Source organism: Schistocerca serialis, chromosome 2, assembly GCF_023864345.2.
Source record: "Schistocerca serialis cubense isolate TAMUIC-IGC-003099 chromosome 2, iqSchSeri2.2, whole genome shotgun sequence".
Taxonomy (NCBI): Eukaryota; Metazoa; Arthropoda; class Insecta; order Orthoptera; family Acrididae; genus Schistocerca; species Schistocerca serialis.
The window spans coordinates 676,201,396-676,217,127 of record NC_064639.1 but is presented as its reverse complement, the minus strand read 5'-3'; the positions used below and the strand labels follow the sequence as shown (position 1 = coordinate 676,217,127).

Below are 15,732 nucleotides of genomic sequence, written 5' to 3'. Positions count from 1 at the left end.
CTCCACAAAATAATTCTGTAGGTTGAAACATTCATTCCATAATTTAACTGTCAGTCCTTTGCTGAAAACATAACCTGAAATTGATATTTTCAGTTCTTTATTTAACAATTCCGTCATACTGGAAAATACAGGGTGTTTATAAATGAATATCGGGGTTTAACACTTTATAATATTTACTATATTAAACTTACAGTTATAAATGATATGTCAAATGAAAGAGCAACTCAAATAGTTTTACCAAGAACCTTATAAATGTTCAATGTGAGCACCATTTGTCAGACGGCACACATCAAGACTATAGCCGCGTTCTTCCCAAACGTTGATAAGTGTGTCTTCAGTGATTGTAGCAACAGCTACTTCAATCCAGTTTCTTAATTCAGAGAGGCATGGCATTAGGTTGGGTGAATGTGGATGCCATCCAAAGCAAGCCCTGTCATTGGACCCTTTGCGGCCTATTTAGCACTTGGGTATAGCGAAGTTCAACTAGTCTAGTGGATTGCGGCAGAAACATTGCACACTGCACATGTGCACTGGTGCCAAACACAACTGTTTGAGTTGCTCTTTCATTTGACATATCATTTATAACAGCAAGTTTAATGTAATAAACATTACAAAGCGATAAAACCCTGATATTCATTTATAAACACCCTGTACTATCACAAGAAAGCTCTTAAATGCTGCACTCAGTATTTTCTTTACTGAGAAAGTGTGTGACAAATTATCAGCACTACTTTAATGTACAAATGTGGAAATGTGGAAATAAAGGATACTTGAACATGCATCCTACTTCTACAACACAACTAAAATTGATAAATAGGGAAAATAAAATGATAAAAACTGACTGAAGTAATATTAAACAATGGAAAATACAGGTTGGAATTGAGTAATATTATGTAAAGGACAGATTGTTACTCGCCATAAAGACGACACGTTGAGCTGCAGACAGGCATGAGGAAAAGACTGTACACAATGTTTCCAGCAAAATGACAGAAAAACATTCACTCATTTACAGAAGCAAGCACACACACAAGACTGCTATCTCCAGCTGGATATAGCTGTCATGTGTGTGTCAGGTGTGTTCAGTTGTGTGAATGTGCAAGTGTTTTCCTATTCTGAAGAAGGACTTGGGTGAAAGCTCTGCATACTGCCTTTTTGTCATGTCTGTCTGCAACTCGACATGTTGCCTTTAGGGTGAGTAGCAACCTATCCTTTTCATAATACGGTTGAAGTGATATTATGTACATGTTGAATTCACAGTAGAATTGAGATTTACTCTGAGCCACTTTGGTACTACCATATAACCATTATACAGAAAATAGCTTGAAATGATATAAGAGTTATTCAATTATAGCCAACTACACACTGCATTTACAGGGAGAGACAATGAGATTGAAGGTAGAATGAAGTTAGTTTGTGAATCAACATTACACAAAAGATGAAAATCTTACTTCTTACACGCAATGATTTGAAACTGTAATTTACTTAGCACACAGGTAAAATTGTTTCATATTTAAATCTGTTGGCTGCTCGCTGAGTTGTATTGGATGATCCCGTCATTCTGTATTTCATTTTACAAGGTGGTCAGAGACATGAATGAAATCTGTTGTACTCTAACTTTTGTAACAAGAGGTTTCCTCATTTGGTAAAAGGAGAGAAAAAAGGATTTGTGATGAAGCAAGCTGGGATAATTTTAATTTTTTAATTCCCTTCTTGTTTTGCCATCTTCCTCCTTAAATTTTTTTCACTTTTAACAATTTACCATTAACATATGTGAATATTATCTGTACTTCCATAAAAGAGAAAGACTGGCCCTCAGTTTTAAAGAATATAACACCAGATCTAATTTTGTGCTTAGTTTCAGGTATGTAATTGACTTTCTAATTTATTTCAACTATTTCTAGTTAGTATCTTTCATTATAGGATGAAATCAGTAATTATTTCGTAACTTAAATTCTATTGTTGATGTATAAACAAATATAAATTCTGTATTAATTATAAACATTTGGAAGACGAAATGCTAGTATTCTTTAAGTATTTATTTGGCTCTCTTCAAAAACATGTTAGCAAAACCAGCCCCTCATTAATTCCAAAGTCATTAACAGTTTTGTCAAAAGTATTGTTTACATATCTATATACGTTAATTTCATGATTTAAACAAATAATTCAGCCAAAACCTTGTAGTAGAAGAAACTGTTAAAAAGACAGAATCTTTCGATGTATTCAGTTATTTTAATTGTAATGTGTAGTTTCAGCACCTACTATTGTGATGATAAATAAGGGCCAGGGTTTTGGTCACACAACAGTCAGTCCATGGCCAAGTTTCAGACAAGGAACCTGTGTTGCTTAGAACGACAACAAGTATCAACTCAACAGTGAAATAAGTCCTACACCAATAGGACATGTGTTAAAGCAATGACAGTGACTGTTCAATTTAATTGAAGGACTGTGAAGTACGTGCTTATGTTTTTACTGCTCGTAGATGTTCAACACAAAACTATTGTAGCAGTATGTGGAGATTCGCCTGCGAACTACTAATGAGGCTTATGGAAAATTTAAACAATAGTGCACTGGACATACATACATAACTGTGTATTAATGAGGGGTTGTGCAAAGTGAAAGTAAAAGACAGTGAAATGCAACTGAGCATCTGTCAGCTACATTATTTACCATAGACAGTGTCCAAACTACAAACCCCATATTTCAGCAAGTACGTCGACACCAAGGATCAACAAACGAAGAAAAATAAAGCAGGCAGAACCACTACAGGTTGAAGAAATAGAATTGTAAGGATTATATATGAACATCACCTATGAGTCACATCCACAAGAAAAACATGGCCAAGAAATCAACAATAAAATTTCAGCAATGGATAAGTGATGGAGACAGTAACTGCCAGTCCACAGACAAGAAAAGGAATAATTATGAATAGAAGAAACCAAAGTCTGTGACAAGACATTATTGCATACTGTGACCATCATAAATGCAAAACTTCTCACACACACTTACTGTTCTTTATACAAAATTCATTAAATGGAGCAACCACAAGGCAACTCATGGTGCATTTTAACTTTTCCTTTTTGACATAACAAGTGTGAAGTTGTGGGTGAAATTGAACTGACACAAAGATACCATACTACTCCTTTTTCCTGGCCTTAGTCAGTACCTGTATGAGGTCGCAAAGTTAATTTGAATTTGGCAATGTTAATAGTAGATGGTGCCCAGATGGCCTCCCTGTCATCCCCTCCCCCCAGCATGGAATATGTTTACCCCATCACCTTTCATCTAGTGTAATCCCATGTGAAAGTGTGAGAATGTTTGCAGATCATATAACTGAGGGGGGACATGGGTACCAGCCTCATAATCACCTAGTCGGATGTGGGAAACTGCCTAAAATCCACATCCAGGCTGGCCAGCACGTCAACCCTCATCATAAATCCACCAGGCAGATTCAATCTGGAGCCAGTGCATCTCTGTCAATCCCAGAAATGGCATACTAATGTGTCCAGCTATCTGGGCAGATGACACAGTCACTATACTGCACGACATAATGTCTTGTCACAGACCTTGGTTTCTGCTTTGTCACAGAGACCATATGTATGTTTCCCTCTCAGTACCATATCTTGAACTTTCACCATTAGTAATTTCTTCTACAACATGTACACCTAAGATACTTTAAATTCATGAGTGTTCTTCCATAAGAACATGTAAAAATAAGAGTGTTCTTTTTAGTTACACAGTAAAGTCTTTAGGAAGTTATGTAACACTCCTTATTAACATTATCTGTTTTCCAATATTCAGCACCACAGAATACCGAGATACATATCCACTTTGTTTTCTTCTGGTTTTCACACTGTAACTCTTAGATACTTTAAGATTGAGACTCACTCCAGTCACTGGCTATGCAATCAGTGATCAAATGATACCAGATCTTGTCAGTTATTTATATGCATTATAAATTACTGTACATTCAAGACCAGCTGCCAATCCTTACACAAGGAAAGTACCATCTGCAAGTCTTTCTGCATGTCATCACCCTATACACAACTGTGTGATCTGTGAACAGCCAGATCACTTATACAATGTATGAGGTGTGAAGAAAAAGTAATGGGAATTTTTTAATTTCGCGGGCTTTATACGTCTCATTTTCAATTTTTTTTATCTCGCTGGGGCCCATGTTCTTGATGTATGTTTGCATTTTAAGCTGTTTTGAATATTTAGTTTATTGTATACAGTCGAAAAGATTATAAGCGTTTTCTAGTGCTCGGCGAATGTTTACTTTTGAAAAAGATGGATCAAAGAATTTGCATTAAAATTTGCTTAAAAAATGAACTAAAGTGCAGCACCACATTTGAAATGTTGACTGTGGGGTTTGGCAAACCTACTATGAGGAAGAATAGAGTTTACGGGTGGTATAAATGCTCCAAAGATGGTCGAAGATACTGAAGGTGATGTCCACTCTGGACACCGTAGCACATTAATTACAGACAACAATGTGGAAGGAGTAAAGAAAATGGTTCTGGAAAATTGCAGAATCACCATCAGAGAGGTGGCTGATGATGTCGGCATATCCTCTGGCTCATGCAAAGCAATTGTTTCAGATGTTTTGGGCATGAAATTTGCAGCAGCAAAGTATGTTCCCAATCTGTTGAATTTCATCCAAAAACAGCATAACATAGACATCACTCGGGGATTGCTGAATGAAGTTGACAATGACACAGAACTAAGAAGGTTATAACAGCTGATGAAACATGGGTATACTGGTACAACATCGAAACCAAGGCCCTATCCTCCCAATTGAAACTACCTGAAGAGCCCCTCACCATCTCCGCTAAATGGTGAGTAGTAACTTCCCTTTTCATAGAATTATGGAAAAACCACTCATGTAAACTGCATCAGGATAATGTTGCCACTCATTGCTCAATGCTTGTTTGTGATTTTATGGCGAGAAACAAAACCATTATGTTGCCTCAGCCACTGTATTCACCAGACATGGGGCCCTGCAACTTATTCCTATTTCCAAGGCTGAAGAGAGCAATGAGAAGACTTCACTTGGCCACCACTCAGGAAATAAAACAAAACTGCTGAAGGAGCTGAACAACCTATTGAATAGCGAGTTCCAGAAGTGCTTCCAAGATTGGAAAAATTGCTGGCACAAGTGTGTTTTATCTGAGAGGGTTAATTTGAAGGGCACAAAGTTGATGTTGATGATGAGTAAACAAAGATTCTTTAAGAAAACAAAAATTCTCATCATTTTTTTATCACACCTCGCATATATGACGAACATCAGTGGCCCTATCACACTACACTGAGTTATGTCAAAACACCAGCTTTGCTTCTGATGATGTCTCTCCACTTACGGCAACATTCTCATTTCTGTTTACCAGGAAACCTTCAATCAAATTGCATACCAATCAGGATATTACACATACATGTATTTCATTTATTGGGCAATGGCATACTGAAGGTTTTATGGAAATCAAAAAGCATTGCATCAGCCCAACTTCATATATTGCCTTTAGGATCTCGGGACTGACAAGAGAAAGCAGGGTTTCACTTGACTGAGGCTCTCAAAAAGCATATTGATTCTTACATATGAGTTGTTCAGTATCCAGAAAATTCATCACGCATGAGCACAATAATGTTTCTTAACAATGTAAAAAAAAGTGACCTAATATAGCTTTATAGTTCTGAATGTTGATCTTACAAACTTTTTAATAGGTTGGAATAATCTAAATCCTTTTTCACTTTTCCAGTCATGTGGCATGCTCCAATGTTTCAACATGCTACTGTAAGCTTATTCTGGGTGGGTGGGTGGGTGGGTGGGGGGGAATTCTATGCATTTTCAATACAGAGCCTAACTGGTACTAAATCATATCGTGTGGCCTTTCCTGCATACAGTAATTTTAATTATTTTGCAATTCTGCACTCACTTATCCTATATACAGGGCTATTACAAATGATTGAATCGATTTCATAAATTCACTGTAGCTCCATTCATTGACATATGGTCACGACACACTACAGATACGTGGAAAAACTCATAAAGTTTTGTTCGGCTGAAGCCGCACTTCAGGTTTCTGCCGCCAGAGCGCTCGAGAGCGCAGTGAGACAAAATGGCGACAGGAGCCGAGAAAGCGTATGTCGTGCTTGAAATGCACTCACATCAGTCAGTCATAACAGTGCAACGACACTTCAGGACGAAGTTCAACAAAGATCCACCAACTGCTAACTCCATTCGGTAATGGTATGCGCAGTTTAAAGCTTCTGGATGCCTCTGTAAGGGGAAATCAACGAGTCGGCCTGCAGTGAGCGAAGAAACGGTTGAATGCGTGCGGGCAAGTTTCACGCGTAGCCCGCAGAAGTCGATGAATAAAGCAAGTAGGGAGCTACACGTACCACAGCCAACGGTTTGGAAAATCTTACGGAAAAGGCTAAAGCAGAAGCCTTACCATTTACAATTGCTACAAGCCCTGACACCCGATGACAAAGTTAAACGCTTTGAATTTTCGGCGCGGTTGCAACAGCTCATGGAAGAGGATGCGTTCAGTGCGAAACTTGTTTTCAGTGATGAAGCAACATTTTTTCTTAATAGTGAAGTGAATAGACACAATGTGCGAATCTGGGCAGTAGAGAATCCTCACGCGTTCGTGCAGCAAATTCGCAATTCACCAAAAGTTAACGTGTTTTGTGCAATCTCACGGTTTAAAGTTTACGGCCCCTTTTACTTCTCCGAAAAAAACGTTACAGGACACGTGTATCTGGACATGCTGGAAAATTGGCTCATGCCACAACTGGAGGTCGACAGCGCCGACTTCATCTTTCAACAGGATGGTGCTCCACCGCACTTCCATCATGATGTTCGGCATTTCTTAAACAGGAGATTGGAAAACCGATGGATCGGTCATGGTGGAGATCATGATCAGCAATTCATGTCATGGCCTCCACGCTCTCCCGACTTAACCCCATGCGATTTCTTTCCGTGGGGTTATGTGAAAGATTCAGTGTTTAAACCTCCTCTACCAAGAAACGAGCCAGAACTGCGAGCTCGCATCAACGATGCTTTCAAACTCATTGATGGGGACATGCTGCGCCGAGTGTGGGAGGAACTTGATTATCGGCTTGATGTCTGCCGAATCACTAAAGGGGCACATATCGAACATTTGTGAATGCCTAAAAAAACTTTTTGAGTTTTTGTATGTGTGTGCAAAGCATTGTGAAAATATCTCAAATAATAAAGTTATTGTAGAGCTGTGAAATCGCTTCAATCATTTGTAATAACCCTGTATTTACTATTTACATCTTTCATATCCACATGGTAGTTGGACATAAGAAATGTGCTGCAATTTTCTTTAGTGGAGCATTTTTGTAAAACAGAATTTAGTACTTTGTGCTTTGTTTTATCTTCTTCCACTTAATTGTCATCATGGTCAATGAGGATTTGGACAGTTCAAATTGGTTCCATTTATTGATTTTCAAAAAGTCCAAATGGTTTTCGAGTTTTCTGACAACTCAGCAAATAAGATATTTTTTCCAATCCAATAAGTACTTCTTGCATAGGTGTTCTTATGTTTGTTTTGAGTTGGTTCGGGTTTCATTTGTCAGCAGGTACTCAGTTTCACCTCCATCTTCTATGCTCTCTTTACTTACGCAGCTCTCTTTACTTACGCAGTCCCTTTCTATACAATCATTGAACCACAGTCGGCCCTTCCCATACCTTGCCATCTCCCATGGCACCAATTTATGAAGCCCATGACCTAAAGTATGTGTGAACTTTTGCCAGAGATAATCTACATTCTGTTCCTATGAACTGAATGTTTGCTGATGAACACTCAGATAGTTTCTAACCATTTCTTACTGCACCTGTCAAGCAGAAATATCTTTTGACATTTCTTAATTTTTACGGCAGTGATCAATCAATGCCGTAATAAGTTTTTGGTTGCTTATTTTTATCTCTTTGTTCAGAATTAAAAAATTCCATTCTGGTTGAGTCAATCTAAATAGTTTTATGGAAAATGTAGTTAGTACGTGGTTGTGAAATTCTTTGTCCTGGCATCCAGTGTTAAAGGTTAGCATTTCCCAGTCTACACATGGGAGATTGAAATATATCACCCTATTATTTCAATATGGTTGGGGAATTTGTGTGTGATATTTTCCAAGCTTTATCTAAAGTATTGCAACACTTTGACACTTGATGAGGAGGGACAAAAGAAATCTGTAGTGCTTATCTTCACTAACATTATGTTGCATTTAATACTGTGTTTATGTCATTAGGCACTAAGGAGTTCTTTATGGCAATAAATACACCTACACCACCACAGCTCATCCCATCCTTTTGATAAATATTCAATATTGATTGTTTCACTATTACTTACATCTAATTTCAACCAACTGCTCGCATTAATGAGTGAGACTAATTCTGGTAGTTTACCCTGAACATTTCACCAGTTAACAAAAATTAGGATTAAATTATCTCTTTCTGACTTATAATGAGCCGGCCGCGGTGGTCTCGCGGTTCTAGGCGCGCAGTCCGGAACCGCGCGACTGCTACGGTCGCAGATTCGAATCCTGCCTCGGGCATGGATGTGTGTGATGTCCTTAGGTTAGTTAAGTTTAAGTAGTTCTAAGTTCTAGGGGACTGATGACCACAGCTGTTAAGTCCCATAGTGCTCAGAGCCATTTGAACCATTTTGACTTATAATGATGTTCATTTCCCTTTATAATAACTGAAGTGACCTGGTAAAGATTCTCTGTTGTATTGCACAAAATTTCCCGTGCAATCTACAGAGTTATTTCGCTAATCTAAAAAACCTAGGCCACAAATACTTCACAACTTGAGTAAATGATTTCAAGGTATAGTGCATGCCCGGCTTAGTAAATGGACCCTACAACCCTCCACTTAATTGTGCAGGTCATAAAATAAGCAATGAGATTACTGCAAAATCAAAGGGGCCTCTAATTAAAGCCCTCCTTCTGGCTGCAAATCAGAGTGTCACAGTGTTTCAGGGGATGAAGTTGAAAATCATGAGGTGGAAGAACTGTCACGCTGGTAGCCTTCACCATTACTTCAACCAACTTCCAAAACGATAAAATGACATTCACTGAATCCATACAAGAGGCATCACTGGAGCTGACATGAGCAAGAATTTGGATTGGGTAGGACAGATTGATCAAATTTCTGAATAAAAGATCTCTCCATCCTAAAAGCAATGAGATGGGCAACCTAACTGCCCCTTAGTATTTTCATCCAAGGTGGAAGGAGGAAAACAGGCAAGTAAAAGAAGGGAAGTGTGAAATCAACTATAAAAGAAGAATAAAATAACTTATAGTGGGGGTGGGGAATATGCTCGAGGGGGGAAATAGTAGGACACACTCCTAAGCCCAATTGGAAGCCTCTCCCCCCTCCATTTTAAAAAAACAGTACAACAGTTATGCCAATGAAATTGGAGGATTAAAGTGATGAGGAATGAAAAGGCATACACGAACTGAAAGTTTATGATGTCTGACTAACACTCCATCAAGCCCTAGGCAGATGCCCTCTGGGGCTGAGACTGTGGCAATAGGTGATCAACCACCCAGCCTGGAGGCCAGCAAGGCAGTCCTGTCTGACCATCAGATAAAGATTATACAAGTTTCACTGTTGGATAAATTCCTGTGGAGTTGACAGCTCACCCACGAAGAGTGCAATCCCCACACTGCCAGGAGGCTACAACTGCACAAGTATTTGATGATCCCTCCCCCGCAAAAGGTACAACTACTGTGTTGGGTTTTGAGGGCCTTGACATATCAAAAGCGCTCGGTGGATAACGTGGAATTTCATATGGGGTGGGCAACCTTTCCCACACAGTGTGCACTACTGAAAAACTATTCTGGACAGTGGAGAGTCAAACCAATTAATGGGGACTGCACTTGATTAGTCCAAAGATGACAATAAGAACAGACAAACAGAATCAAAGAATAATTAAAATCGGAGTCTGGGCAAGAGAAGTGTGAAATCAGCTATAAAAGAAGAATGAGATAACATACAGTGGGGGAAGGGGTTGGTTATATAGGAAGGACAGTAACTGGGAAGAGGAAAACAGGGAAGTGGTTGGCTGGATGAGTTAAGAAGAAATGCTGCAACTCAGGGCCCTGTGCACACTATACATGTGCTGACAAATGAGCTGCAAACGCCCGGGGATGGTTGTGGGTGTCAGCCACGATTTACAGTCACTAGCACCCAGCGCATTCTGAAGCCACCACTAGAGTCCCCTCTATGTCTCAGATGAGACCACCTCCCATTGCTTCCAGCAAACATAGTAAGTCTACACTGGACTTCTTTTCCACCCTAATGCTATTTCCCTGAGGGGCACCATTGTCCTCCTCATACTGGAACTCCCAATACAAAAGGCATTGTATCAACTGACATATCTCTAGTTCTATAACTTACCTTTGCATGCTGTACTGTCTTTGGTTGTAAAAGGAACACCGAGAAAAGGTTTATTCTGTTCAACATCACTTGCAGTCTCAGAACACAAAATTTTATCCACTTCTTTAGCTTCAGTGAGAGCTTCTTCAAAACGTGTATCCACAACAGCATTTAATATTGGATTCACTTCCTGTATGCGTTCCACAAAACACCGAACCACTTCCTCAGATGTTATCTGAAACAATATGGGATGAAATGATTATTAAGGGCTAAGTAACACACCAGAATAAAATTTTAACTTTACAGTAGAGTGAACACTGTATGGACACAACTTGAAAAATTACTACAGTGTACATGCTGGTGGCTTGAATCCAGGCACTCGCATTTCATGGAAATGCTCTAGCCAACTGATCAATCCAGGCACACCTCATGACCCAATTCCAAACTTCAGTCTGGCTGAAGCACTTTCTTACTTTGCAAATACCAGAGTGGCTTTTCTGACCCTACTGCACAAGCTCCCTCATGTAAATGGAGTGTTCCTCAGCCACTGTGACACCAATAGTTCTTTGTTATGACACAATTGTAACATGAGCCATGTCAGGGTGCAGTCTTGCTGAAGGTCCTCTTAACATGCAGAGCACTTTATGCAAACAAACTGCAGCACATGATTGGACTATGTGTCACTATGACTGACACATTTCCAACATCTACTACCTACGTGTATCTCCACCACTTATATGAATAGTGTCCTGATAACAATATATGATCAAAAGTATCGAGGCACCCCCAAAAACATATGTTTGTCACATTAGGTGCATTGTGTTGCCACCTACTGCTAAGTACTCCATATCAACGACCTCAGTAGCCATTAGACATCATGAGAGAACAAAATGCGGTGCTCTGCAGAACTCACTGACTTCGAACACGGTCAGGAGTCACTTGTGTCATACATTTGTACGTGAGATTTCCACATTCCTAAACATCCCTAGGTCCACTGTTTCCAATGTGATAGTGAAGTAGAAATATGAAGGAACACATACAGCATAAAAGCATACAGGCTGACCTCATCCGTTGACCGATAGTCCGCCGACAGCTGAAGAGGGTCGTAATGTGTTATAGGCAGACATCTATCCAGACCATCACATAGCAATTCCAAACTGCAACAGGATCCACTGCAAGTACTATCACAGTTAGGCGGGAGGTGAGAAAACTTGGATTTCATAGTCGAGCGGCTGCTCAAAAGCCACACATCACACCGGTAAATGCAAAACAACGCCTTGCTTGGTGCAAGGAGCGTAAACTTTGGACAATTGAACAGAGGAAAAATTTTGTGTGGAGTAATGAATCACAGTACACAATGTGGCGATCCGATGGCAGAGTGAGGGTATGGCGAATACCCGGTGAATGTCATCTGCCAGTGTGTGTAGTGCCAACAGTAAAATTCAGAGGCAGTGGTGTTATCGTGTGGCCGTGTTTTTCATGGAGGGGGCTTGCACCCCTTGTTATTTTGCATGGCACAGCACAGGCCTACATTGATGTTTTAAGCACCTTCTTGCTTCCCACAGTTGAAGAGCAATTTGGCAACAGCGATTGCATCTTTCAACACATCGAACATCTATTCATAATGCACGGCCTGTGGTGCAGGGGTTACAAGATAATAAAATCCCTGTAATGGACTGGCCTGCACAGTCCTGATCTCCGATGGAACACCTTTGGGATGTTTTGGAATGCCGACTTAATGCCAGGCCTCACTGACTGATATCGATACCTCTCCTCAGTGCAGCACTCCATGAAGAATGGGCTGCAATTTTCCCACGAAACCTTCCAGCATCTGATTGAAGATATACCTGTGAGAATGGAAGCTGCCATCAAGGCTAAGGGTAGGCTAACACTATACTGAATTCTATCATTACCGATAGAGGGCACCACGAACTTGTAAGTCACTTTCAGCCACGTGTCTGGATACTTTTGATCACATAGTGTATCACCTTATCTTGTTTTCAACATATCATTCACTCATGCCATCAAAGTGTATCACCATCTATTGTAACTCATCAGTCCAAGTGATTTTTTCCTCACAGTTTGAACAATCAATGGTTGTGTTCCTCTGTTTAAGGGCCCGTGGCTTTGTTTAATAACCTATTTTACCTTGTTTGGCAATCTAATTTCTTTGTCTTACGATCTTCTTCCTTTGCAAGACATTTATCTTTGTCTGATGATAATGCTTCCCTGTTAATAACCAATTTTTGTTGTTTGGCTACTCTCTGTGTAGGATTCTTCCACAATCTGTGAAGTTTTATTTATCTTGTTAATCAGTTTCACACTTTATAGAACGACTATTTCTTCTAGTAAAATTATAGTATTGCCAATTACAGTCTATCACACATCCTCCCAACAATCAATTTACCTGCCAGTAGAAACACTTCACATTTTTCTTGCTCTGGTTCCTCTATACAGTGTAAAACTTTCAGTCCTAGCTTACACAGTTGTATGGGTGTGTTTTATTTAAGTTGCAGCACTGTATTATTGTGCTAAGCAGTTGAGGGAGGGAGAGAGGATACTAACTGGTAAAAGTAAAAAGGAATTTGTAAATGACAAGCCGCTGTCAGTAACACACACAAGAGTTACAGCAAGTTGGAATGCTAGTAAAAAATAAAAAAGATTCTCTCTTCTTTCCTAGCAATAAAGGCAATGAATGACATATGTATGTTTAAATGTAAACTTTTACTAACTTCTAATATCAGGAGTACCGTCCCATCCCTTGTTTTAATCAGTAAATTATACATTCTAGCAGTATAAACTAAAAAGTACCATTCTTATAAATGCTCATATTTTGGGCATTTAAAACTGCTTTGTGGAAATTCCTGGGCAAATGCCCATTTACAAATGTCCTGCCCACTGAGCATTTGCCTGGCCCACATCCCTAGGCACAGGTATGTGTACCATGGCAACGCAGTGAAGTCGGCAGACCCGCACAGCAACAATTAGATCTGTTTGAAATTTCAAAAGCCCATTTCTGCCCTGTACTCACTTATTCCATCAGCCTACTTCTGGAATCAGAGGGATTCAAGTGTTTACTGTTAATGATTGACAGAGTTTTCCAATGGGTGGAAACAGCCCTTCTCAAGGAAATCACAGTCGAGTCCACCATCTGCCCCTTCATAGAACCATGGATAGAGCTTTCCATCATGTTGTCAGACATGATATCTACCAATCAAGGCCACTGATTCATGTTGGTGCTCTTCAGAGCCCTGTGTAACCTCTGCAGAATCAAATGTAACCACACTACAGCCTATCACACCCAACATAATGAGTTAGTTGAACAGTGGCACAGGACTCTCAAAGCCATCCTTATGTGCCACAGTAGATTGTGGACCAAAGCTTTGCCATAGGTACTTTCAGTGTCTGAACTGCCTTCAAGGAGGACCTACAAGCATCCCACACTGAAATACTATACGGGGAATCACTGGTGCTTCCCGCCGACTTCATTGTACCCCGAAGCATACGGACCTCCCGGCACTAGTTCAACAAGAGCTAGACCACATTACATATATTCACATGCCACCTCCCGCTCCACATTCAGTGTCCGAGGTCTTTCTTTATAAAGTACTCTCCAACTGTGAACATGTTATGCTACAGAACGACACAGTCCAAATGGCACTAATACCATCGTACACAGGATCCTTGAAAGTGCTTCTGAGAGGCACACATGCATTTGACATTCTGATTACTGACAAACCAATGACCATTTTAATTAAGCGCCTAAACCAACATGGGTCCCCCAGGACAACATTGACCTCAACACCATGGACAGCAATGATCACAACATCTGCTCACTACCCAGTTAATGGACAGCAAACCCCAACACAGACTTCCCTGTCAGTATTAGACATGATCTCAGTGACTTCGACCTTGATGACATCACCATAAAATTGGTCAATAATGTACTGTGTCTCTCACCTTGCAATGAAGACACTCTGACAGGTGATGCTGCAGACATCTGATTCCTGAACCATACATACAGCCTACCTGGCAACACTGACTACACTCCCACATCAACCCGCCTTTCAACAGATGACATCTTCACCATCACCTGTGGAAGGATCCTACCATGATACCCACCTACACCCTCACCTACGGTTAGAGGCTGGGGCATATCCCGCTGCAGAGGTGACCACACTTCAGCCTTATCAAACTCCTCAATAAATAACAGTATCTCCACTTTGACACCTCTCATCCCATCCACATCGAATGCTCCTTTTCCATACAACAAAGGCATCCATAGAAAACTAATCTGCTCCAGCATCAAATCAATATCTGTACCAATAGTCTCTTCCAAGTTTTCTTCTTCCACTACTATCTTAGATGTGGAGGGTCTCCACATGTGGTGTTTTTATTACAACAAAAATTACTTGGCACCCCCTGGTAATGCCGCACCACTTCCCTTTCTCCTGGTTGCCCAGCCACTGTCCTGGTTTGGGCACATCAGGTGTCTTCTATGCCACCTGCTCCCCTAACAGCTATACAGCACCATTGCCATACTTGACGTAGCTCTGAGAAACAGTGCAGCCAGCCACGACACAGCTGGTCACATGACTGCACATCTGTGCATAACAGCCCAACCAAGTGACGGCACAGTTTATATCTTCCCTTCAGTGATCCACGCTACAAGAGGGAGCTCTGTGGGGACATTGACCATGACATGCGTCACTTGCGATTGAGGAGAGGAACATCTGTGGATAAGTGAAAGACTTAAGTGCATTCTGAGCTATGATATGTTGTGCACATGCTATTGTCTCACACTTTGTGAATAAAGCATATGTGCAACTAACCACTTCAATTCCATTATTGGGACATTCCTTGTCATCTGGCAGGGAATACTTCCACATTTTACAACAATTAAAATGTTGTGTGATACATGTGTTATTACTAATTAAAATCTGTGAGGCTGTTTTGCTGCTCCCTGTACCTCGAAAGTGGTGTCCCTCAAGCCCACCAAAATGACAGCCACCCACAAAAATGTTCTCAAAAATCCCTTACTAATCAACAAACTCAGCTTTGCCTCCCTTGTTAATCTTCCACTCCTAGCCCATTATTCACCCAGGCCAAATAAGAGCCAAAATCAAACCCCAGCATCTCATAACCCTAGCCCCATTCAGATCTCAACCTCTCATCCAGATCCCTCTATGGCCCTACACCAACATTTTAATGGACCACGTGAAAGATGAACTCTTCAACACCCAGAAGCTGCGCTTCTTGATTTTGTACAGATTTACTGACAATATTTTCGGTGGTGCAGACTCAAACTGAACAACTCCTTCAAACTT

At 40.4% G+C, this 15,732-nt stretch overlaps 1 protein-coding gene across 3 annotated transcripts in view; it reads right to left on the bottom strand.

The window, feature by feature from the left end:
* Positions 1-15,732, bottom strand: part of LOC126457774 (fatty-acid amide hydrolase 2) — a 104,765-nt gene that overhangs the window by 66,633 nt on the left and 22,400 nt on the right. For all 3 annotated transcript variants that reach the window (XM_050094353.1, XM_050094354.1, XM_050094355.1), the window contains exon 3: positions 10,427-10,640. In XM_050094353.1, the coding sequence (XP_049950310.1) occupies positions 10,427-10,640 (214 nt within the window). The remainder of the gene's footprint in view (positions 1-10,426; positions 10,641-15,732) is intronic.